Genomic DNA, 21927 nt, shown 5'->3' with positions numbered 1-21927 from the left:
CTAATTGTACTATCTAATTATCTATAGGAAGACTGGCCTTTAAAGGGTATGCACGTGCCTTGTGTTGCGGAAGCAAGGTGTGAAGTAAAAGAATAAAGAAAATGTAAGGTGAAAAGTGAGTAAAAATTACAGTAATCCACTTGTACTAATCAAACCAATGCATTTGGTTAACTACTTTTGGTCCTTTTATTAAGGTTAATTTTGGAAGCCCATGCACGCATGTTTTTTTTGGACTAGTTTGGTCACTGTAATTATGTCAATATCATTAACTCTATTATGCCACCTATCATTTAAGGTTTTAATCAAGTTTAAGTTTTAGGTTGATTTAGTTAGGTTCAACAAATTTATTTTTTTGCAATGTGGTTTAAGGTAAAGATATTATGGAGTAATCATTAAATAAATATGAGTACATATTTTCCCTTTTAAACTCTACCTTTTTCTTTTTTTCGAAATTATTTATTTATCTACAAATTTCACTATTTATGGTTGAATATTGGCTTACATTTCTATAGAGATTTCTATTTGATTAATTTCAAAAACCAAACATGGCTCGGGAATTATATGGTATAACTAAGAATAATAAAACTTTTTTTTAAAATCTATTTATTTGTAAGTCAAATAGTTGGAAGTGAGACTGCGAGATAAACTTGTAATTTAATGGTAAAAAGGCGAATCTCCTCCAACCAATATACCAAACCTTATACAGTTATACTCCTATTTGATAAAAATGGTTGAAGGTGAGGAAAAATTGTAATTTAAAGGTTAAAAGGCGAGTCTCTTGCAACCAACTACACTAAATCTTGCTCCATAAAAAAAAAAAACTACATAATTAGTTAATCGATCTGAATAAGAGAGAATTTGCAAATAAAAAGACTTCTCCTAGTTTGACGGTCTTCCAAGACTAGTTTATGGTTTGAAAATCTTGATGTGCACATGAATGAAGCTGAACAAAAAAAAAAAAAAACTGTGAATAATCCGGGTCGAATGTACGAATGATTCACAGTATTGATAGTAAACGCAAAGTTGTACTATCCAACTATAAATAATAAAAATTAAAAAAATTAAATAAAAAGCGGTCGATTATTTAAATTGTACTGTGTATGAAATAATAATAATAATAATATTTGAAAGGTTTATTCTATGAAATTTGGTCAGACAGCTGCATCTTTTTTCTCTCTCCTCTTTTTCTTTCTCTCTCACACATTCATTCATTCTTCCCCCTTTCGCTTTGTCCCATTATCTCCTTCTTCTTCCTTCTTTCTTCAGATCTCTTTTCTCTCTTCAAGGGTTTTCAAGATCCAACTCTTCTTCTAACTCTTTCATTTTTACATTTATCCTATTTTTATTTTGTTTTTGGTGTCTCCGATTTCTGATTTTCAGGCATTAAATGTGGAGATCTCATATTTAATTTGTAATTTTTCTACTTTTTTTCTTCTTCATTTTTTGTTGTTAATTTTAGAGATTTTAGCTCGTTTTTATGTTTTAATTCTTCTGATTTTGTTTTTGCAGCTGCTCTAATTAACTTGCTAGTGGATGATTTCTAGGTTTGGTTCTTCAACTCCTCTTTCAAAGGTCAGCTCTCTCTTTTTTTTTTAAAAAATTAGATAATTAAATGATAGTATAAGCTTGCTGATTTGCTGGTTTTTAGAGATTGATTTCATGTGAAAAAATCCTAAATTTCTGCTTCTCTTTGCCCTATACTTTAGCCTTTCTAGTTGGATATTAGTCTTTGTGTGACTCTATTTTTAGAAACTTTATGAATTATTATTATTAAGTTTTCTAAAATTGAAAAAAATGGGTTAAAAAGATTGAGCAAAGGCGAAAAAAATTGAATCTTTTGATGGATGTGTTAGACCATTAACATTGTGTGTACTTAAAGGGTGATTTCGTCTGCTCAATTTAGATTTTGTGAATTTTCAGTGTGTTTCTGGAATTCTGGGAAGTTGGTATAGTAATTGATACACGAGAAAAGCCGAGCGCGAGTGAAAGAGAGGGTGTGGTTGGAAAATGGAAGAGGTGGGAACACAAGTGGCTTCCCCCTTGTATATACACCAAAACATTGGTGGGAGGTTTTGTGAGGGGGCTTTGATCGGTTCGAAGCGTAGTCTTTGTTATAATTCTGGTAGTAATCATCACCAACAACAACAGCAACACTCACAAATCCATCGTTCTGGGCATGGATGGAATCCCAAGGATTGGGAGTGGGATAGTTCCCATTTCTTAGCTAGAAGTAGACCTCTTGAATCTGATCGGCTTCGTCTGGGTAGTCTTCATGAGGTATCGACTCCTAATAACAAGGAAGTTGTCAACCCTGTTTTAAGCTCGTCCTTTATCTCGAAGAGCAGCAGCCCTCCTCATGATGATCAACAAAGTGGAAATAGTCTTCGATTACAGCTAGGTGGGGTAGTAGACAATAATGGCACTGGAACCAGTTTTAACAAAACCAGCGTTGGGAATGTTCAGAGCTCAAACTCAACAGAGGATCCGGTTTCCTCTTCAAGGCCCAACAAGAAGGTTCGGTCTGGATCTCCAGGCGGTGGGAACTATCCCATGTGTCAGGTGGATAGTTGTAGCGAGGATCTCTCCAAATCTAAGGATTATCACAGACGCCATAAGGTTTGCGAGTTACACAGCAAGGCCACCAAAGCACTTGTAGGCAAGCAGATGCAGAGGTTCTGCCAGCAGTGTAGCAGGTGTGGTCCCTCTTTCTTGTTAATATTACTGCCTTATTAATGCCTTAAAGACTCTAGTGAGCTTAGTAGTATTACCGTGCTTCCAATTCTTCACAGTTTCGAGGATGCAGGGATCTAAAATCAATAAATTTGTTCTGATTTGCTTACCTTGGTTTCTGTTTCTAGGTTCCACCCACTAGCTGAATTTGATGAAGGTAAAAGAAGTTGTCGAAGAAGACTTGCTGGTCATAATAAAAGAAGAAGGAAAACTCAAGCGGAGGACACCACATCTCCGGCCATACAGCCTACTGACAGCCACAAGACTGGCTATGGAAATTTGGACATTGTCAACTTGTTGACAGTTTTAGCACGGGGGCAAGGTACGATTTGTTTAAGTTCTTACTTAGATGATTTTTTCCTCATTTGCTTGTATCAGAATCATTTTAGGACTAAGGATTTGTTGTTGTTGTTTTAGGGAATGCTGAACAGAATGTTCCTCCTTGCCCATCGTTACCTGACAAAAACCAGCTTATGCAAATACTGAGCAAGATTAATTCATTACCTCTGCCTACGGACATTGCAGCAAACCCTCATATTCCACCGTGCTCAACCAAAAATGGTTTTGAACAAGGTGCTTTGGGTCAAAGCAATATGGATGTTGATGCAGCTTCTAGATCAACTACCGATCTTCTTGCTGTCCTTTCAGCCACTTTGGCAGCATCAAGTCCAGATTCTCTTGCGTTCTTTTCTCAGAAGAGTAATCCTGCCAGTTGCGTGGATAAAAATAAGTCAACTGATATGGACAAGGATACTGGCTCAGATGCATGTAAGAAGCCATCTATAGAGTTGCAGTCATTAGGTGGAGAGAGAAGCAGTTCAAGTTATCAATCTCCAACTGAAGATTCAGACAGCCAAGTTCAGGACACTCGAACAAACCTACCGTTGCAGCTGTTTAGTTCATCACCTGGGGATGATAGTTCGCCTAATCTGGTTACCTCGAGGAGGTATTTCTCGTCTGACAGCAGCAATCCTACTGAAGAGAGATCACATTCATCGGCTGCACCTGTAACTAGAAAACTGTTTCCATTGGAAACTGCCTCAGAAAGTGCTAGGCCTGTCAGAATGTCATTTAGTGAGGAGGCCAATGTAAACGTTGAAGCAAGCCGAACTGAGACCTCTGCTTCTAGGATGACTCTAGAGCTCTTTACTATGGGAAATAAAGCTGCCAGTAATTCTTTGCAGAACCTGCCACACCAAGCAGGGTATACTTCTTCGTCTGGTTCTGACCATTCTCCACCAAGTTTCAATTCAGATCCTCAGGTAGTGTTAAGTCAAAAAATTTTAAATAGCTCTCTATTGTCTAGGTTCTTGTCACCTGACTCACTCTCTATTGTTGATTCATAAAATGATCAGAAGGACCGCACCGGCCGAATCATTTTCAAACTGTTTGATAAGGATCCCAGTCAATTACCTGGAGCATTGCGTACTCAGGTGGGACATTAGGTTTCACATGCATGATAACTTTTTATACATAGTCATGATTTGTCAAGTGTTCCTAACACTGCTAATTGGTGCCCCAAATTGCAGATCTACAATTGGCTTTCTAACAGTCCATCAGATATGGAGAGTTACATTAGACCTGGTTGTGTGGTTCTTTCAATATATGTATCTATGTCATCTGCTGCATGGGAACAAGTGAGCCACTACCATACAGTTATACAATATTTCTAGTGAAAAATTGACTGACCTTGCAGGGGTTTTTGGTTTCAGCTTGAAGAAAGCTTTCTTCAACGAGTTGATGCATTGGTTCAGGATTCTGATTTCGAATTCTGGAGAAGTGGGAGGTTTTCTGTGAACATTGGCAGGCAGTTAGCAGTTCATAAGGATGGTGAGCCTTTTCTTTTAATATTAAAATAGTAAAAAATATGCAGGAGTTCAGTGTGGCATATGTTTCTATATCTATATATCCTTCCAGACCCATTTTCCTATGTTACCCTTTGGACTGTGAGTGTCTGCATTAAATTGGTTTCAAGTGGCATCATGGTGTATGCCATAATTTTGATTCAGTGATGGACTATTTTCTCCTTTATTTTCCAGGAAGGATTCGCATTTGCAAACCTTGGAGCACAGTGAGTTCTCCCGAGTTGTTTGTGGTTTCTCCTTTGGCCGTTGTGAGTGGACAAGACACATCTCTTGTCCTTAGAGGCAGGAACCTGACTTCTCCTGGTACCAAGTAAGTGTTATGCATTTGTTACTCTTTCCAACCCACAATGCTTTCCTATTATTGTAATCTTTCTTTTACTTATGACAAGATGAGCAAGCATTATAATTTATGTGAAATTTGTAGGATTCATTGTGCATACATGGGTGGGTACTCGTCAAAGGAAGTTTTGAAATCATCTGATCAAGGATTACCATGCGAAGAGATAAGATTGAGTGAATTTAATGTGCATGCTGCAGCTGATTCTGTTCTAGGCCGTTGTTTTATTGAGGTAAGATCTATGTGATGCTCTTTTACCCTTTTTTTTTTTTTTTTTTTTTTTTTTTTTTTTTTTTTTTTTTTTTTTTTTTTTTTACATTTTAACAACCTTAAGGCTCAAATGAATATAACTGATAAATTCTGAATTATCTTAACAGGTAGAAAATGGTGTGAGAGGCAATTGCTTTCCTATTATAATAGCAGATGCCAAAATTTGTCAGGAGCTTAGGCTCCTTGAGCGCGAGTTTTGTGAGGCAAAAGACTCTGATGTCATCACTGATGATCAGGCCCAATATGTTGCAAGTCCTCATTCTCATGAAGCCCTGCACTTCTTAAATGAACTCGGATGGCTTTTCCAGAGACAAAAATCGTCTGATATTGCTGTTAATGATTTTATGCTTCATCGCTTTCAGTATCTCTTGACATTTTCCACTGAAAGAGATTACAGTGCTTTGGTTAAAACACTTTTGGATATATTTGTTGAAGCAGAGTCTACAATGGACGGGTTATCGACGGAGTGTGTGGAAGCACTTTCAAACATGCACCTCTTGCACAGGGCAGTTAAAAGGAGCTCCAGGAAGATGGTGGACATGCTTGTCCATTATTCTGCACCCTGTGGCAGTGATTCGTCAAAGAAGTACATCTTCCCTCCTAATCTCCGTGGACCTGGGGGCATCACACCTCTGCATTTGGCTGCTTGTACATCAGGCTCATACGATATTGTAGATGCTCTTACTAATGATCCCATGCAGGTAATATGCTCAAGCTTTTGCTTCTGTATCAGCATCTTGCTGTAAAATCATAAGCTACAGAGTTGCATTATGGAATCTAATAAGGTTTTAAGGATCTGTCTGACCACTATTACGGACTTGCTAGACATTATTTAGCTTGTCTTTTGTTTTTTGTATTGGTTTTGTCTGTACACAATGAGATTTATAGTGATGTCTGGTTTTTTATTTTATTTTATTTATATATTTATTTATCCTTCCAGTATTTAAGTTGTATCTTTCTAACTAGTTCTTTGATGTAATATTGGTGTAGATTGGACTGCATAGCTGGAGGTCTCTTCTAGATGATGGTGGTCAGTCTCCATATTCTTATGCTTTGATGAGAAATAATCATACACTGAATAGCATGGTGGCTCAAAAGCTGTCTGACAGAAGAAACAGGCAAGTCTCTGTTACTATTGGAAATGAGATTGTTGAATCCATGGTGCCTGCTGAGGTGAGGCAAAGGCCAAGCCTGCCACTTGATACAAAACAAAAATCATGTTCCAAATGTGCTATGAGGAGTTACAGTAGAATGCCTGGTTCCCATGGTTTTCTGCACCGTCCCTTTATTCATTCTATGCTGACCATTGCAGCAGTATGTGTTTGTGTCTGCTTGTTCTTCAAAAGTTTGCATGTAAATTCAGTCACTCCTTTCATGTGGGACAATGTGGATTTTGGGGCTATGTAGTGCTTCGAAAGTGAGAGCTAGTTTCATGATATTTCAAAGAAAGGTTAAATGAGCTGCAACGCTCTATCTATTGAGGCCCAGTGGGTGGTTATGACGTTTTGAAAGAGAAACTATCAGGATATCGGTTGCAATGGTATGCAGGCAGTTATTTAAGGGGCAAAACATCGGGATGCTAATTACAAAAGAAAATATGGCCGTGTGTTCATGGTTTTGGAATTTTGATGTTACATTCCCCTTGCTGAGGCTCGATGAATAAAGAATGAAAGATTAACCGATGCTGCTTCTATCTTTGTTGCTTCAATTTTTTTTGCGCCCATCTGGAGATTCTTTAAATTTGAGCTTAGCCTGTTCTATTGATGACAGACATTAAACTTTTGTGTTTACCTGTCATCCAGCTCACTGATCTACTTAGAAAATGACATTTGGAACATGTTTCTTGAATACTTGACGTCAAAATCTATGGTAAGGTAAGATGTAAGTGGTCCATATTATGAGTTATACTTCGTAGATTGGAGGCTGACGGTCTTGAAAAAATAATCAGGACAAAGAAGTACTTGATGCTCGATTCATTTGCTTATTTCTTCTTGAAATAGCAAGAGAGTAGAGTTGTCTATAGGTGAAAGTTGTAACTGTAAAGCAGATGTGTAGGATCAGTAGGTAATTTTTGTTGTATACTTGTCATAATAATATATTATGTATACATATTCATAAACATTTTTATTCAGCAGTATTCTATATTAGCATGTATTAGGTGGAAAAACTAAGTTGTGGATACCATAAGCATGGTCTCATAGTGAGATGCGAGTATTGTTTATATATATATGGATGTTTCGTTGTTGTCGTAGCATCAACAGTCTTCTGCGAATACTAGGAAATTAATCATCAAAACTGATTGTAAATATGATTTATTACATTGTTTGGCTTTGCTTTTTTCTAGTTTACTTGTACAGCTGACCTGATGCCTGCATCGGTTTTTGTTATTTTGCAATTGCCTATCAACAATGCTTTAATTGTGAATCTTACTCTGAACTCATTACTCTTTCAATAGCATTTCCTATTTTGCTGAACAAAATACCCAGAATATATGCATTTGGGCAGTGTATACTTAACGGAAATACTGCACTATTCACAATACTGTATATTATCATCATATATGTAGGTCAGCAACAGTGACTAGCTCTTTTCATTGACTTAATAGTTGCAATTAAGAAATATACAGAATAACATATTGAATCCACCCCAAGCAAAAATTGAAAGACTGATACACCAGCAGTATATTTGACACAACCTATAAGCTACTGCTGGAAATAATCTTGTGTACATATCTGCACAAACATACACACTTGCATCTACATAGTACAGTACTTAATACAGGTAGCTAGCCAGTAGCTACCCGGAAGTCCTGGGTCTCCCGGTACTGTTGCATCTTCCTTTGAGGACATTCTGAGTGAGAGCTTCGCCTAAACCTTCTCCTACGCCCTCCACAAGTCCACCCATGAGTCCAACAACAACGTGGGATGCAATTTTAGCAGCCACACCAAACATGTTGGGTTTCTCAAACTCAAGGCCTTTGATGCCGTTGGCATGGAGGCCATTAACCGTGCTCTTTGCACACACAGCATGCAGATAATAGTCGCACACAGTGCATTGATAAACTTTCCCTGGTCTTCTCTTCTTGCACTCGCTGCACATCATTTCGCCTGGACCAGTAGATAAAGCAGTGACTGGTAAGATGACAAGGGAATGAGGGTGGGTTGGAAAATTCATCTTAGCTGACAGCATGGCACAGCAAGGATGTAATTGAAAGCTGCAGGCACTGCAGTGGAACAAGTATCCCTTTGGAGACTTTCCACACACATCACACTTTGATCTCAAGAGTCCTCCTTTACCTGTTAATCCATGACAATATCAAATATCCTTGTTAATCAGTTTTATACAATCCGAAAAAGTGTCAAATTTGATCAGTTGGTTGCTTTTCCATCTTATTAGTTGTATTCACAACATTTGATAGGAATAAAGAGTTCCGAATTCTCATCAAACAAAGTACTATGGTGGGTTTAATTAGGTAACAGTTAGTAAAGATTTATTATTATACCAGGTTTCGGGGTGAACACAAGCTGATGCTGAGAGTGCAGAGGATGGGCCTTGAGGACAGGAGGGGCTAAAGCACAGAAGTCATGAAGCTCGAAGTTGCATTGTTGGCAGGTAAAACGAGAGCCAGCACCATACTCCTTACAACCCATACAAGTAAAGGGGTTCGGAAGGTTCACCTGGACCATCCTATGTTGTGGGTGGTTTGAAGTTGTAATACCTTCACCCAGCAGTAGAGCATCTGCATCAGGGGACACTGGAAATTCAATTATAGGCTTAGCAGCCTGTTTTTGTAACGATATCTGCAGGTCATACTGATGATCATATTCATGAGTACCTCTACTACTATGACTTCTTGGTACGATTTTAGTTGATTGAGAGTGAGGCAATATTGGTAATGATAGTGGTGGTGGTGCGGCTGCTACTTCTGTTGGCTTTGGAGCAGCAGTCGATCTCTTAACAACAAGGCTGCCAGTTGTTGAAGAGTTTCTAAATGATGATCTTCTATACATTATTCTTGAGTACAGTATTAAAAACAACTGACTAAAATTGTGGCTATTACTTTCCTAGTATATATGATTAAGGGATATGTATATAGATGCTGATGGAATTGAGCAATACCGCTTGAGGTTTATTTATATTAGTAGAACTTCAATAGTTGTATGAAAAAGTTGTTACTATAGATTATGTGCCTTTTTTTCCTATTTTTCAAATTGGCGTACTTTTGGCCTATCCTGAACAAATTAGATGTAGGCCCTTTTGTACATAACATGATCCTAAGCATATAGTCTTTCCAGCGGATTTGACAAGCATATAAGACTTGAGCCCTATTCTATATATGTGTGTCTATCTGTATTCTACGTGGACAACTTGAAAGAGCTATTAACAATAATGAATCGACCCTCGTTCCGATGAAATATTTAGTAAATGACCATATTTTGGTAATTGATGCAATCATGTACCGGTGCACTTTTTTATATGATAGAGTAATAGAGTTAGACAAAATAGTTCAATCTCATATTTTGATGGTACGTTAGATGGACAATATTATAATGTTTTGTTGTATTTTATAACTCTAGTGTTACCTTTTATGTTCACAAGTTATGAATACTTATGTGACGATACTCCAGTTAGGGTTAGTTAGTTGAAAAAAAAAAGGATTGATCCTGCTCTTATGGTTATACAAGTTTTTTTTCCTTAAAAAAAACAGCAAAACAAATATAAACGTCGGAATCTTGAAGAACTTGAAAGTGCAAAATTACAATTATTGAAAATAGATAAAAATGAGACAAATCTTACAGAAAGTCAAGACATATAAAAAGTTAAATCTTTAGTAGAAATCAGGTTTGATTAATTTGGCTTGCTCACTAAAAGCTGATTATTCTTATTCGATTCAAAGTGAATTTTGAAAAAAACGGAAGAAAATGTGGTGCCCTTTGTTGCTTCGTTGCACTTACTTTCTCTTTTAATCTGTTAACATCATTTGAGTATTATGTTGTTGGAAGCTGGAATTAACCCCAACTTATCATTATTGTACACCATCCGGTTTTTTTTTTTTTTTTTTTTTTTTTTTTTTTTTTTTTTTTTTTTTTTTTTAAATTGTTTGTCCTATTTTTAGTTTTATGTATGTTTCACTTTTTCATAGTAGTTTTTGATGCATATTTTGAGTACGGAGTAGCATTAATAATTTGAAACTACACATGATACATACAAGGAAGGTCATACATGTTTAATTGTTCACGAAAATAATAGCACATATTTACGTGGTTCAATCGTATGAGAATATTTTTCGTGCCTTTCTCGTTGATCAGATATCAATATGAATAATGATACATTAGCTACCTCTACAGGCTTGTGAGAAGAAATTTAATTGATTTCGAGGAGATTACAAATTATATAGTCGGTTACAAAGAAGGCTTAAAAATCACCACATCGATCACATGTAGTGTCATTAATAAATATTCATGGTCAAAGTTTGTCTTTACTTTACTTAAAAGATACAGAGTAAGAGTTTGTTCTTATACGTTTATTTTCAGTTCAATTCAACTCCTAATTTCCTTCTCTTATAAAATATTCATTTCAGTTCAGCTCAGCTCAGCTCATTTCAGTTCAGTTCAGCTCAGTTCAGTCTATGAGAACAGAACTTAATTGTACAAACATACGTGAATGGAGGGAGTAATACTCATTGGTTCAACCATTTTACTCCCTAATTCTAATTTGTAGTGCTGGTGGGTTCCCAATTAATTTTCAATCAATTTGACTTTAACCCGATTCCCCCTTAATTATTAATATAGCCTTGTTTAACAAGTGATTCTTATTCCTTCTTAATTCTAAAGTGTAGCAGACATCTCTTTTTGAAAAAAAAAATAATAATAAAAAAATGATTTTATTAACCAAACATAATTCTTTACGATAATTAGTTACAATTTCATAGATAATGGAATTGTCATTGAGACATTTTTTTTTTTTTTTGACACGAGTAGTTAGTTAAGCATATTTACTTTTCAGATATTGGTTAGAGAATAGACATATTACTATTACAGAGATAGTGGTTATAGACGACTCTTTAACTAAGGATATATAACATAACTACCCCTTAAAAAAATGAAAAAAAAAAAGAAAAAAAAGGAAAACATAACTATATTATCACCTTCGTTTTTTTTAAATCACTTACCATTTATGTGATCAAAATAAAAATAAATAAAAAGATAGAGCTAGTGCTAAACCATACTGATCATATATAATTTTGTGATTATAATAGGACATACAACAAAAACAATAGTATCATGTGTAATCTTATTGACATTGTTTATAAAATGACAACGAAAAGAATCTTTAAATTGAAACCTATCAGTCTATCACTATTTAACCTAAATTGTAGCTTAAGAGTTGAAATTGTAACATGAGGTAAAAATCATACTAGCTACAATTAATGTGCGTGGAGTACTATATACTCATAATATGTATTTATTTCTTTAATCTAGATTATTCAATAAGATTATTATTCATATTTTAAGCCAAACCCAATCAATAACAGGTAGATTATTATCGACATAAATGGATACTTAAATTAAGTGGGTGAATTTATTATTTATTTGTTTATTAGAGCGAGGACTATGAAACAATAATAATAAAATATGGAGTTAAATAAAAACAAACGGCAGACAGATCCATCCTAGTGGAAGTGAACCACAAACTAATTCAACAAATCAAAAATTCCAACTAAAAAACAGAGAATTTAGACACACTATCTGTCAAACAAATTAGAAAGGCATGCTAGCTAGCTCTAATTAATAATAATGGCAGTACTAATCAGGCGTGTTAATTGCATTTTTTCAGGTGTCTACTGCATAGTAAAAGCTAGTCTGAATGTTAGCAATGAAGCCACAAGTAAGCTTGCAGGCTGCAGCGCGATACATGGTCATCGCGAGCTAGTCCTCTTTCTTTTTGTTGCTGTGACAGTAGATGTGCTTTCTTTTTCCTTGTTAGTGTTGGAGGACAAGTAGCTAGTAGCTACCTTGTGATAGTTTGAAGGACATAATTTGCTTAGTTTCTGCCCAAGTTTCCTCTCATAAGATTCCACTAATTCATACCTACAACATCAGAGGTGGTAAAACAGAATCAAGTCATGCTGCATGAACTCCTAGGATAGCCTAGTACATTATACAACAATATTAAATCGAAACACATACATATGTCATATGCATACATACATACCAGTAAGCTAAGCACTGGTAAGGCGCAAATTTATCATAAACTTGTCTGGCATCCTTCCTATCATGTACCTACATAAATGGTGTTAAAGGGAGAAAATTAGAATGACAGAGTACTCGAGCAGCAAGTAAGTTATCTTCAAGTGTAAAGAAGAAAGAATGAATCTGACCTCACACAAATGCTTGATTGTTTCAGTATCTATAGGGATGTTTCGATAGTCTCCCATACACATTAAAATGTTGTTGGTGGCAAATGGACCGACTCCTTTCAATGCCATCAACTTATCGCGAATGTTATTATCATAGGAAGCTTCATCAAAACTTTCCTCAAGCTCGAGCTCTAGATCTCCAAGGTTTAATTCACCATTCTCCACCAAATTAGCCACTTCAATGATGAATTTTGCTCTTAACCCAAGATTGCAACGCTGTTTAAGAAATTCCTCGCTTAGACCAGCCAACTCTTTTGAGCTTGGAAAGTTTCCAAGTGCTCTGAGATTAATTTTTGAAGTTGATCTTTTGCAACTACGAAAGTACTCGTTGATTTTTCTTGGTCTAACAGTTGTAGCAGCAGACTTATTACAATCTTGAGCTAGACGAACATCTTTATGCATACCCGAGTGAAGTTCAGCTTGAAGCTCGCAAAGATATTGACACATTTCTAGTGTTCTGTTCCACCTTTATAATTAATACATAAGCTCATGTATTAGAGATCGAACTAATTTGAACTGTATATATAATGAAAACGCAAATTCTTGTATGAGACGGTTTCATATGTCCAGAGATTAATAAAAGTCACTTGATGTACACCTACAAGTAAGTCATTCATCTATTTCCAGCCTATCTTACTATAAGACCATTTTATGAAAGCACTACTACTAATTAATAGCAAAATAAAAAGAAAAAAATGAACTGCTTACGATGTGTTGCAAAGAAGAATAGCCTTGATAATATCCTCAAACAAATCAGGAGCGCGAAAAAGACGGCCAAATCCTTTACTTGCTGCTTGAGGATGTGCCTCTTGGAATTTCCTTACATCAATTTCATCCTTGTTTGTTAATCTCAGCATGCGTACAACTTGTTTCTATAAACATTTTAAAAATATATATTTCCAATTAGTACTACATTAACCCAAGTGTGTGTACGTGTATAATTCAGAAAATTCATACACACATACATACATACATTTGTACGTAAAGCAATATTTAATGTTGGTGCATTTATTTTAAGTAAAAAGATTATTATGTATGTACATACCCGAATGAGGTCCCGATCAGAGTCGGATAGGGAGGCGGGTTTCTCAGCGCGTATAATTAAATGTGAATAATGGTTAAGCTGATGATCTAATGTTGAGGATGAGATAGAGACCATGACAGAAGAGCAGCCATCAGCGAGTCGTAAAGGGCGTCGAAATGAATATGAACAAGGAGCCCATTGGTTAGGGAGCATCATGAAGAAACCATGATTACAAACTGACTTCTCCAAATTGAACTCTTTCTCTACATTTATTACCATCACTTTCTTCATCATATTCATGTATTTGAATAAAATGTATAGAAATAGGTTAAGAAAATTGAATTTGTGATTTAATAATGAAACAACAATAAAGATTGAGTCTTTATTTTTTGGTGCCCAAATAAAAATAAAAGCTTTCTTTTGATTCAAGGCAATTGGCGGCTGTATGTCTTGAAAAATGGAGCAGCATTCTTATATAATCTGTCCTAAACGAAACAATAAAAAACAAAGCTGCTACAAGACAACACAACAAAAAAAAAAAAAACAAAATATAAGTTAGACGTACTATCTATTCTCATGTAATTTGCAAATAATAAGCTGGTTTAGCCTGGTAATTACAGTACTAATTAGGACCAAATTTCTTCAAAGTATATATTGTCCGTTATTTCAATATTTACTGGATTTCTCCCACTCACTCTTAATTATTGATTAGTTGTGGAAAAGGCATAATTAATTGTTGTAAGTAAAAAAAATGACATTGAAATATTAAACAAACGGTAATTTTATAGCTAGCGGCTCTTCAGCTTTCCGATGCATAACATGCATTGCCTTTTTTTTTTTAAAAAAATAAATAAATAAAGTTGAGTGTACAGTAGCATGCAATTTATTGAAATTGGCCGTTAATTACATTTTACAATGGAAATTAAGGAAAATAAATTTTTATCTTCTGCATTTTTTTTTTTTTTTGAATTAAGGAAAATAAATTTTGAGTGTACAGTAGCATGCAATTTATTGAAATTGGCCAAAAATGTATAGTTGTCCACATTTTAGCAATTAGGGGCAAATTGTTATGGGTAAAAATATGCAAGACTTGGTCAACGACGGTCAATGAAGGTCAGTGACGAAGACTTCCCTCGACGAAGCTGCAAGTTCGACGATGCATGAAACATCGATGAAAGACCAAGTCAAATAACAGCCTCCTATTTCTTAGGAAAAGGATAAGCACAGATTTAGTCCAACTTCAACCAATCCAGTCCGTTGGAATTCAAAACAGAAGAAGAGTAATTTCAGCAACTAACATCCGAAAATCATGGGCACGATATTACCTCCTTGCAACGGCTAGGATTTGACCTAGCAAACCATCTATATAAAGGGCAAGGCAGCAACGAGTATAGACACTATCATCCAACGATACACATCATACACTAAACCTTGTAAACCTATATTATTTTTTGCATAATGAAAGTTTGGTAGATCCTCATTCTACCCGCGGTTTTTACCTTCATTGGGTTTTCCGCGTCACCAATTCCCCGTGTCATTTATTCTCTTTTCGTTTTTGCCTTACATTTAATTTTGCTTAGTTGATCCGTAGCCTAGATTTTGATACTCAATCCCACTTAGAAAAAATTAGCATAAACAATTTGGCGCCCACCGTGGGGCTACAACTAGGTAAAATCTAAAAATTCCTCGCCAAAACCTTCAATATGTCAGCCGACGAAATGACCCCAGAACAGCTAAAAGCTGCTTACGAGAAAATTCAAGCCGACCTTGAAGCAGCTAGGGAATCTAATGAGCGTCTCAGCAAGGAAAAAGAAGCGTCAGATTCTGATGCAGCTGCTCTCCGTCAGCAGTTGGAGTCCGCCCAGAGCAATCGTCGTCGCCGGCCAAGGCAGCTAGGCCTGATCCCCAGAATGCCATCGCTGGATGTCATTGAGTCCCCCCATGACACTGATACTGAATCCAGTGACGGAGAAATGAACTTGGACCCCCCAATCAGGAATGCTGGACAAGGGACCATTCGGACTCTAGGCGACGACCAAGGTAGCCCGCAACCGGATCAAACGGAAATCCTACTCCAGAGATTGGTCGCCCTAGAAAAGCAGAACTCTAAGGTCCTGTCAATGATGAAAAAGATGCCCGGCATGCCGATCCCCGTCCAGCGAGAAGCTCCAGATGGATTCGCAGCGACCCCTTTCTGCGACGAGTTGGCCCTGGCCCGAATTCCCAGAAGATTGTCGCTCCCGACGTTTACGTCGCTATAAGACGGAACAACCTGTCCAGAGCAGCATGTCGAGTACTACAAGCAGCGAATGTGGCAAGCTTCGATCCCGTTCGAGTGCTGGGAAGCATGCATGTGCAAGTCGTTTGGTGCGACGCTGACAGGCCCCGCCCTCAAGTGGCTCGGCAAACTCGAACCAGGTATTATAACTAGTTTTGCTATGTTAGTTAGCAAATTCTATTCCCATTTTGAAAGTAGCAGGCAGTTCGACAAGCAGACGAGCGATCTGTATCGGATCGTCTAGGGTCCCAAGGAGACCATCAGAGCTTATTGGTCTCGGTTCAACAAAGAGAAAGTCTTAATCAAGAATGTCGATAATAGGACTGCCATTGAAGCCTTCCTCTGCGGATTGCATACGGACTCGGACCTGTACAAAGATATGGTCAAATATCCATGCTCAACATTTGAAGAAGTCCGGACCAGAGCCGTGGCTCAAATGCGCTTCGACGAAGATATCGCCAATCAGTTCCTACCCAAGTTCCAGAAGTTCGTCCGATCGAAAGGCCCCAAGCAACACAAGAGGATCGTGGCGGCATCAGCCTTACGAGGCAACAGGTAGATCACGCTCTGTTAATGCTGTGCAGGTCAAAGATATCCTTGACGCCCCCCAATACCCCGAGATATCGGAGTATGGCTTCGACGTGAATATCGTAGCGGTAGTAAAAGAATTGGAGCCCTTGGGAAGCAAAGTGCGCTGGCCGTCAAAAAGCAACAAGCCAGAATCGGAGAAGGATATGAGCAAATGGTGCGAGTTCCATAGCAATCATGGCCATAAGACGGAAGACTGCTATGCCCTGCGAAGAGAGGTCGCCTTCCAGCTGAAGAGAGGAAACCTCAAGCATCTATTGGGGAAAAATAAAAGCAATGACGCAGGTCGCCGTGAGCCAGAAACGACGACGACAGCTGGACCTCCCAAGCCCCCCGTACCTAAGGTAGTAGTTAATGTTATCACTGGTGGTTCCGATATTTATGGACTAACCTACTCTGCAGCAAAGAGGATCGCAAAGTCGACGATAGATAATGCAGATGTCCCGGACGAGATTAGAGACCCCCTGGAAAAGAAGCTGGAAGCGATGTCAATTACTTTTAGACAACTTGTATGGATTTATTGACAAAAAAATTGGGTTCGAATCCAGCCCCGCCCTAGGAGTAGCACAAAAAGAGGAACTGGGCTTGAAAGCCACTTACGCCTATTTCTTAGGCTCCAGGGCATCTGATGTGTCTATTTTATATTGTATTTTACCCCCGTCCCTTGGTCATAATTAGTAGTGTTTTTGGCTCTTTAGAGCCACTTTTATTACCAATTGGTGTTTTCTAGTGTTTTCGTAGATTTGGTTGACTTTTGCAGGGATTTATGCTTTTGGAGTATTTTCCCGAGATATTTTGGAGCAATCACGAGCACTGGAGAAGCACGACCAGATTTTATAGCCCAGGGCCGGTTGGAGCCATCGAACCGGTGACTAAGGGCTCGGTAGAGGTGATACCGGGGCGTTTGGACCGAGTATTCAAGACCCAAAGAGGAAACCCAGATTGGCCCGAAGAATTGGAGCCCAATCGAAGTCCAAATATTGGCCCAAATGATCCGCCCGGCCAAAAAGGCTGGCGCCCGGAGGCGCGCCCGGCCGGGCGGGAGGAGCGCCCGGTGACGCGCCCGGCCGGGCGCGAGATTGTTATTAGAGGTGAAAAAAGGCGCGCCCGATCGGGCGGTGCCTCGCCCGATCGGGCGCGTGTTTATTTAGGAAACAATTAGAGTCGTATTAATTTGTTTTAGTTTAGGATTTTTGTACGGAGTATAAATACTCCTCCGTAATACGTTTTTAGATCGTCTCTTCTTTTGGGGAGATCTTCTTCTCTCTTCTTCTCCTCTTCCCTTATCTCCTCTCTTTTAGACTTTCTCTCTCTACTTAGTTTTCTCTCTCTAAACTCTCTCCCTAAACCTTTGTTCTTATTCCTTTGATTAATTCCAGATTTATTTTGGTGACGATTTCTTTTCCCTTAATCTTAGTTATTTATTTTATTCCTTTGATCATGATTTATTTTATTGCTTTGTTTAGTTTATATCTAATTATGTGTGAGTAGTTTAATTTCTAGGGTTTATGGGGATCTAATAAATAATATGAAGGGGTAAATTTATTGTTGTTAATTATCAATGCTAGATTAATTTCCTATTGATTGATTTAATGCTCTGTGACTAGATTAGGCCTATCTTTTATGCATGAGTTTGACAATATTGATTCAAGAATCGAGAGATGAGAATTAATGTTTAGGTCTAGTTTCAATAGGCAAGTTAATTTATAAATGGTTAAGTCAAGATTCGAGAGATGAGATTTAATACCGATAAATTAATTGTGTGATTGTAATAAGTAGCGAGAGCCCTTTACAATCTGGTTAATTGATGCATTGATGATTGACTATTATTGATTGTTGGTATTGCATGATGATTTCTTATTGGATTGTTTTAATGTTTTACAATTGCGGCTTGTAAAAGTATAGCAATATTAAATTGATGAATCGAGCAGATGTTAATTTGATATTAAAGGCTATTTTCAATAAGAACTTAGATCTAGTAAATTGCGAGAGCCTGTTAGGTCTATGTTGGTTAATAAATTGCGAGAGCCTGTTAATCATGTTATTTATGCAATGTCAATAATTGATTACCCTATTTTACCCCGGAATATTATTTATTGGTGAACCTATGCCCTAGATCCTTTTATATATTATTTTCTCCCTTTTCCTACTCTTTTTAGTTTAGTTTCTTATTCAACTTTTAATATTGGTTACTTAAATAATTTAGATTATAATATTTAATTAGGAGTAAAAAGACTTGTTTCCCTGTGGAGATCGACCCTACTTCTCTATCTACTTTAGTTAGTGAATTAGGTAATTATTTTTGATTAGGGGATACGACTTTACCCTGTCAAAATTTGGCGCCGTTGCCGGGGAAACGGTTTTATTTTTATTTCTAGTTATTATTAGAGTCTAGATTATTTTTAATTTATTATTATTATTATTTTTTAATTTTTAATTTTTTTTTTATGAGTTGAAAATATCCATGCTTATGTCACTACAAGAATTATATAATTTTTATGCAGCACCTAACTACTGTAGTTGTCAACGTCTTTGTCATGAAAATCCTGAATGCCCTTATAGTGAGTTTTTTGTGCGTGCTCCGGATGATTTTAGAGTCTTTCCATATACATATGATCATATTCGGAAACGATTAGTTGCTAATGAAAGTTATTGGAAGGCTCTTGATGAAAAAGTCTATGGACACTATAATAATATGAATGTTATTGAGGATGAAGAACCATCAGTTATAGAATTTGTGGTTGAAAAATCATTGGTTGACGAATCGGTGATTGAAAAATCATTAGTTGTAGAAACAGTGGTTGATAATTCCTTTGTTGATGATGAGGTTATTTGTGAGGGTAAAATTTTAAAGTCATTATTGGATGATAAAGACAATGACTACCTCCATGTTCGTTCTATTAATTCTAAATTTTTAGCGGAGGAAGTAGAAGGTTGTGGTATATTTTCATCTCCCTCTTTTGATTTTTCTTTCTACCTTGCGTTCTCTTTACGTACTCCTAACTTTTTCTTTGTAGGGATAAATGTGCTTGCTATTAAGCCCTATATAGTGCTTAATGAAATGTTTGCAGGAGCGTTTGATAAGTTACTCAAGGCATTGAATTCTTCCGATTGAGAGAAGGAGTATGGTCGAGCGGGACCTTGATAAACTAGCGCTTTGCGGGAGGCAACCCGTATTTTGTTGATTTTTATTTAGTTTTATTTATTTATTTATTTGTTTGTGTGTTTTCTTTTTGTTTTGTTTTAGAGAGGTAGAGGAGAGTATATCTTATATTTGTGGGAGTGTGATTTTGTGCACAGATACTAGAAAAGTTGAGAAAAGATCGAAGGGCTAAAGGAATCCCAGGGCAATTAGCAGCAGCAAGCTGCCCCGTCAAATCAGTAGCACGGGCCCGATCGGGCAGAGCTCGCCCGATCGGGCGCGCGTACGCGTCAGCAAACTACGTCAACTTCGACAGGCCATAACTTTTGCGTTTCTTATCCGATTTTTGCGTGTGACCTGTCGTTGGAAAGCTCTTCAAGTCTAGTTTCCAATGCAATTAGAATCACTGTATTATCATTTATACATCAAAAGTTATGATCAGAATAGTGCACCTGACTCAAATTTGAACTTTTTCCCACTAACACTTTGTTTCTTTCTTGCCCAATTTTGTTCCAAAGAGATGCATTGCAATCCTCGAGGCTTTGGTGACATTGATGTGGTGATGATGAAGAGTAGTCACCTTGACTACTAGCTTCCCTTTAAGACAATGAGGACATTGTCTGATTTAGCTTGGGGGGAGGTTCTCGTGTTCGTATGGTACATCTTTCACTCTCTCTTTTCTCTTTTTATTTTTATTTTTATTTTTCTTAGTATAGATTTTATTACTTTCTTAGGTTAGTTTTGTTCCAATGAATTGTAAATCATGCTTCCCTATGCCCCTTACTTGAGAAAAGTTGTTTTGATCCTTAGTAATTGATGATAGGCATTGTGGATTAGTTGATCATGATTTGATGTTTGATTGTCTTGAAACCTTTACATGCGTCAATTTTGTCCAACTACTTGTGAATATAGTGCTTGACTAGTTGATTTGGCAAGGATTGTGTGATAGTTCCATAGTTCCTGGTATGTCAATGAATTTGAGTATTGGTTTGCTACTATTAGTAATATTTATATGATTCATTATTATGCACATTGTGGAGGACGAAGGCATTTGTTCTTTTAGGTAGCCTCCAGATATCGTAGATACATTTGTTCCCTTCTTGCTACCCATGTTGTCGCCTTGACTTTTTATTGTTTATTAGCCACATTACAAGCCTATTTTGCCCCATTGGTTACTAGTCCCAAGCTTGGCTTGGGGGAGCTATTAGTGAGTGAGGTGAGGGAGTTTGTAGTGTGCTATTTATTTGCACAATTTGAGTGGGATTTTGAGAAGTAGTTTTGTTGATTGTTCATGTTTATTTTTGATGAGTTTGAGAGTTATATTTTCTTGAAAAAAATAAAGCATGATATTATGAAAAAAAAAGAGAAGTTCAAAGAAAAAAAATGTGAAAAAATAAGCGAACTTCAAAAGAAAAAAAATGTTCAAATGTTCTAGTTGGAGGTTTGTAAAGAATAATTTTGATACCTTAATGGAAAAATTTCAAGTTTGGAAAATAAAGTTTGTTTATTCACTCTATTACTCCATTATTATATCTTATGAGTGAAATTGTAAGAGTTGGGTTTATTTATTATGATTGGAGTATATTTGGTTGATGTTAGAGTTGGTTATGTAGGAGATGTTGATCATTACTTATTTTTGATCATGAGTTTTATTAGGATATTGCTCCCTTAAGCATAGCTTTTCTCTCACGTATTTCCAAATTTATCCTACCCTTTACCTTAGCCTTACATTACAAGCTTTAAAGACCTTCCGACCTTTGTGCATAGAACTGTATGAATGTGAAAGTGTTGCTTATCAATGCAAGTTATGATTTGGCATATTTCGAGTCGACTAGTAGGATTGAGCATTCATTGTTTTTATACACACGAGAGTGTGAGTTGGGAGGGCATTGTTCACATTAAAGGGGTGGTTGGAGAGCGATCGAGTACATCTTTTACTCGCCACATAAATGAGAGTCGAGTGTGTGAGCACTAGTCTTGAATTCTATATGCTCTTGTGGTTTGCTCTGTTTGACAATTGTTAGGGAAGAAAGGTAATTGGATGGATTTGATTGGTTGACTTTGAAGCATGTTTATTTGATTTACCCTGGATCGTTTGTGCTTGATTTTTACTTTTTGGGGTGAAGCATATTTATTGATTCATTGATGAGATCTTTGCTTAGGGACAAGCAAAGGTTTGGCTTGGGGGAGTTTGATGTGTCTATTTTATATTGTATTTTACCCCCGTCCCTTGGTCATAATTAGTAGTGTTTTTGGCTCTTTAGAGCCACTTT

General features: G+C 36.9%; 3 protein-coding genes across 3 annotated transcripts; 1 reads left to right on the top strand and 2 right to left on the bottom strand.

The window, feature by feature from the left end:
• Window positions 1-1137: 1137 nt before the first annotated feature.
• LOC145638744 (squamosa promoter-binding-like protein 14) lies at window positions 1138-7456 on the top strand. The gene is made up of 12 exons (XM_081689744.1): window positions 1138-1411; window positions 1510-1572; window positions 1921-2693; window positions 2859-3052; window positions 3148-3992; window positions 4086-4163; window positions 4260-4367; window positions 4443-4560; window positions 4770-4905; window positions 5020-5164; window positions 5310-5903; window positions 6193-7456. The coding sequence occupies exons 3-12, from the start codon at window positions 2008-2010 to the stop codon at window positions 6607-6609; spliced, it is 3321 nt and encodes a 1106-aa protein (XP_081545870.1). The 5' UTR covers window positions 1138-1411; window positions 1510-1572; window positions 1921-2007; the 3' UTR covers window positions 6610-7456.
• Window positions 7457-7769: 313 nt separating this feature from the next.
• On the bottom strand, window positions 7770-9287 carry LOC145640741 (uncharacterized). Its single transcript, XM_081691974.1, has 2 exons — window positions 8705-9287; window positions 7770-8498 (listed from the first exon to the last, which is right to left on the bottom strand). The coding sequence occupies exons 1-2, from the start codon at window positions 9210-9212 to the stop codon at window positions 7999-8001; spliced, it is 1008 nt and encodes a 335-aa protein (XP_081548100.1). The 5' UTR covers window positions 9213-9287; the 3' UTR covers window positions 7770-7998.
• Window positions 9288-11885: 2598 nt separating this feature from the next.
• Window positions 11886-13946, bottom strand: LOC145639822 (uncharacterized). Its single transcript, XM_081691151.1, has 5 exons — window positions 13668-13946; window positions 13331-13494; window positions 12584-13088; window positions 12418-12485; window positions 11886-12293 (listed from the first exon to the last, which is right to left on the bottom strand). The coding sequence occupies exons 1-5, from the start codon at window positions 13944-13946 to the stop codon at window positions 12122-12124; spliced, it is 1188 nt and encodes a 395-aa protein (XP_081547277.1). The 3' UTR covers window positions 11886-12121.
• Window positions 13947-21927: the final 7981 nt, after the last annotated feature.

This window comes from Chenopodium album, chromosome 7 (assembly GCF_948465745.1).
Source record: "Chenopodium album chromosome 7, dcCheAlbu1.1, whole genome shotgun sequence".
NCBI classification, from domain to species: Eukaryota; Viridiplantae; Streptophyta; class Magnoliopsida; order Caryophyllales; family Amaranthaceae; genus Chenopodium; species Chenopodium album.
Note: the sequence above shows the minus strand (reverse complement) of the source record. Positions and strands in the feature narration are given on the sequence as shown.

Bases quoted from the DNA above. Each gene is read 5' to 3' on its own strand.
- LOC145638744 (XM_081689744.1), top strand. From the start codon at position 2,008: ATGGAAGAGGTGGGAACACAAGTGGCTTCCCCCTTGTATATACACCAA. The intron at 4,164-4,259 runs GTGGGACATTAG...CCCAAATTGCAG, and splicing joins CTGGAGCATTGCGTACTCAG to ATCTACAATTGGCTTTCTAA. The intron at 5,904-6,192 runs GTAATATGCTCA...ATATTGGTGTAG, and splicing joins TTACTAATGATCCCATGCAG to ATTGGACTGCATAGCTGGAG.
- LOC145640741 (XM_081691974.1), bottom strand. From the start codon at position 9,212: ATGTATAGAAGATCATCATTTAGAAACTCTTCAACAACTGGCAGCCTT. The intron at 8,499-8,704 runs GTATAATAATAA...ATGGATTAACAG, and splicing joins TGTGTTCACCCCGAAACCTG to GTAAAGGAGGACTCTTGAGA.
- LOC145639822 (XM_081691151.1), bottom strand. From the start codon at position 13,946: ATGAATATGATGAAGAAAGTGATGGTAATAAATGTAGAGAAAGAGTTC. The intron at 13,495-13,667 runs GTATGTACATAC...AAATGTTTATAG, and splicing joins CTGATCGGGACCTCATTCGG to AAACAAGTTGTACGCATGCT. The intron at 12,294-12,417 runs GTATGTATGTAT...CTGATGTTGTAG, and splicing joins TACCAGTGCTTAGCTTACTG to GTATGAATTAGTGGAATCTT.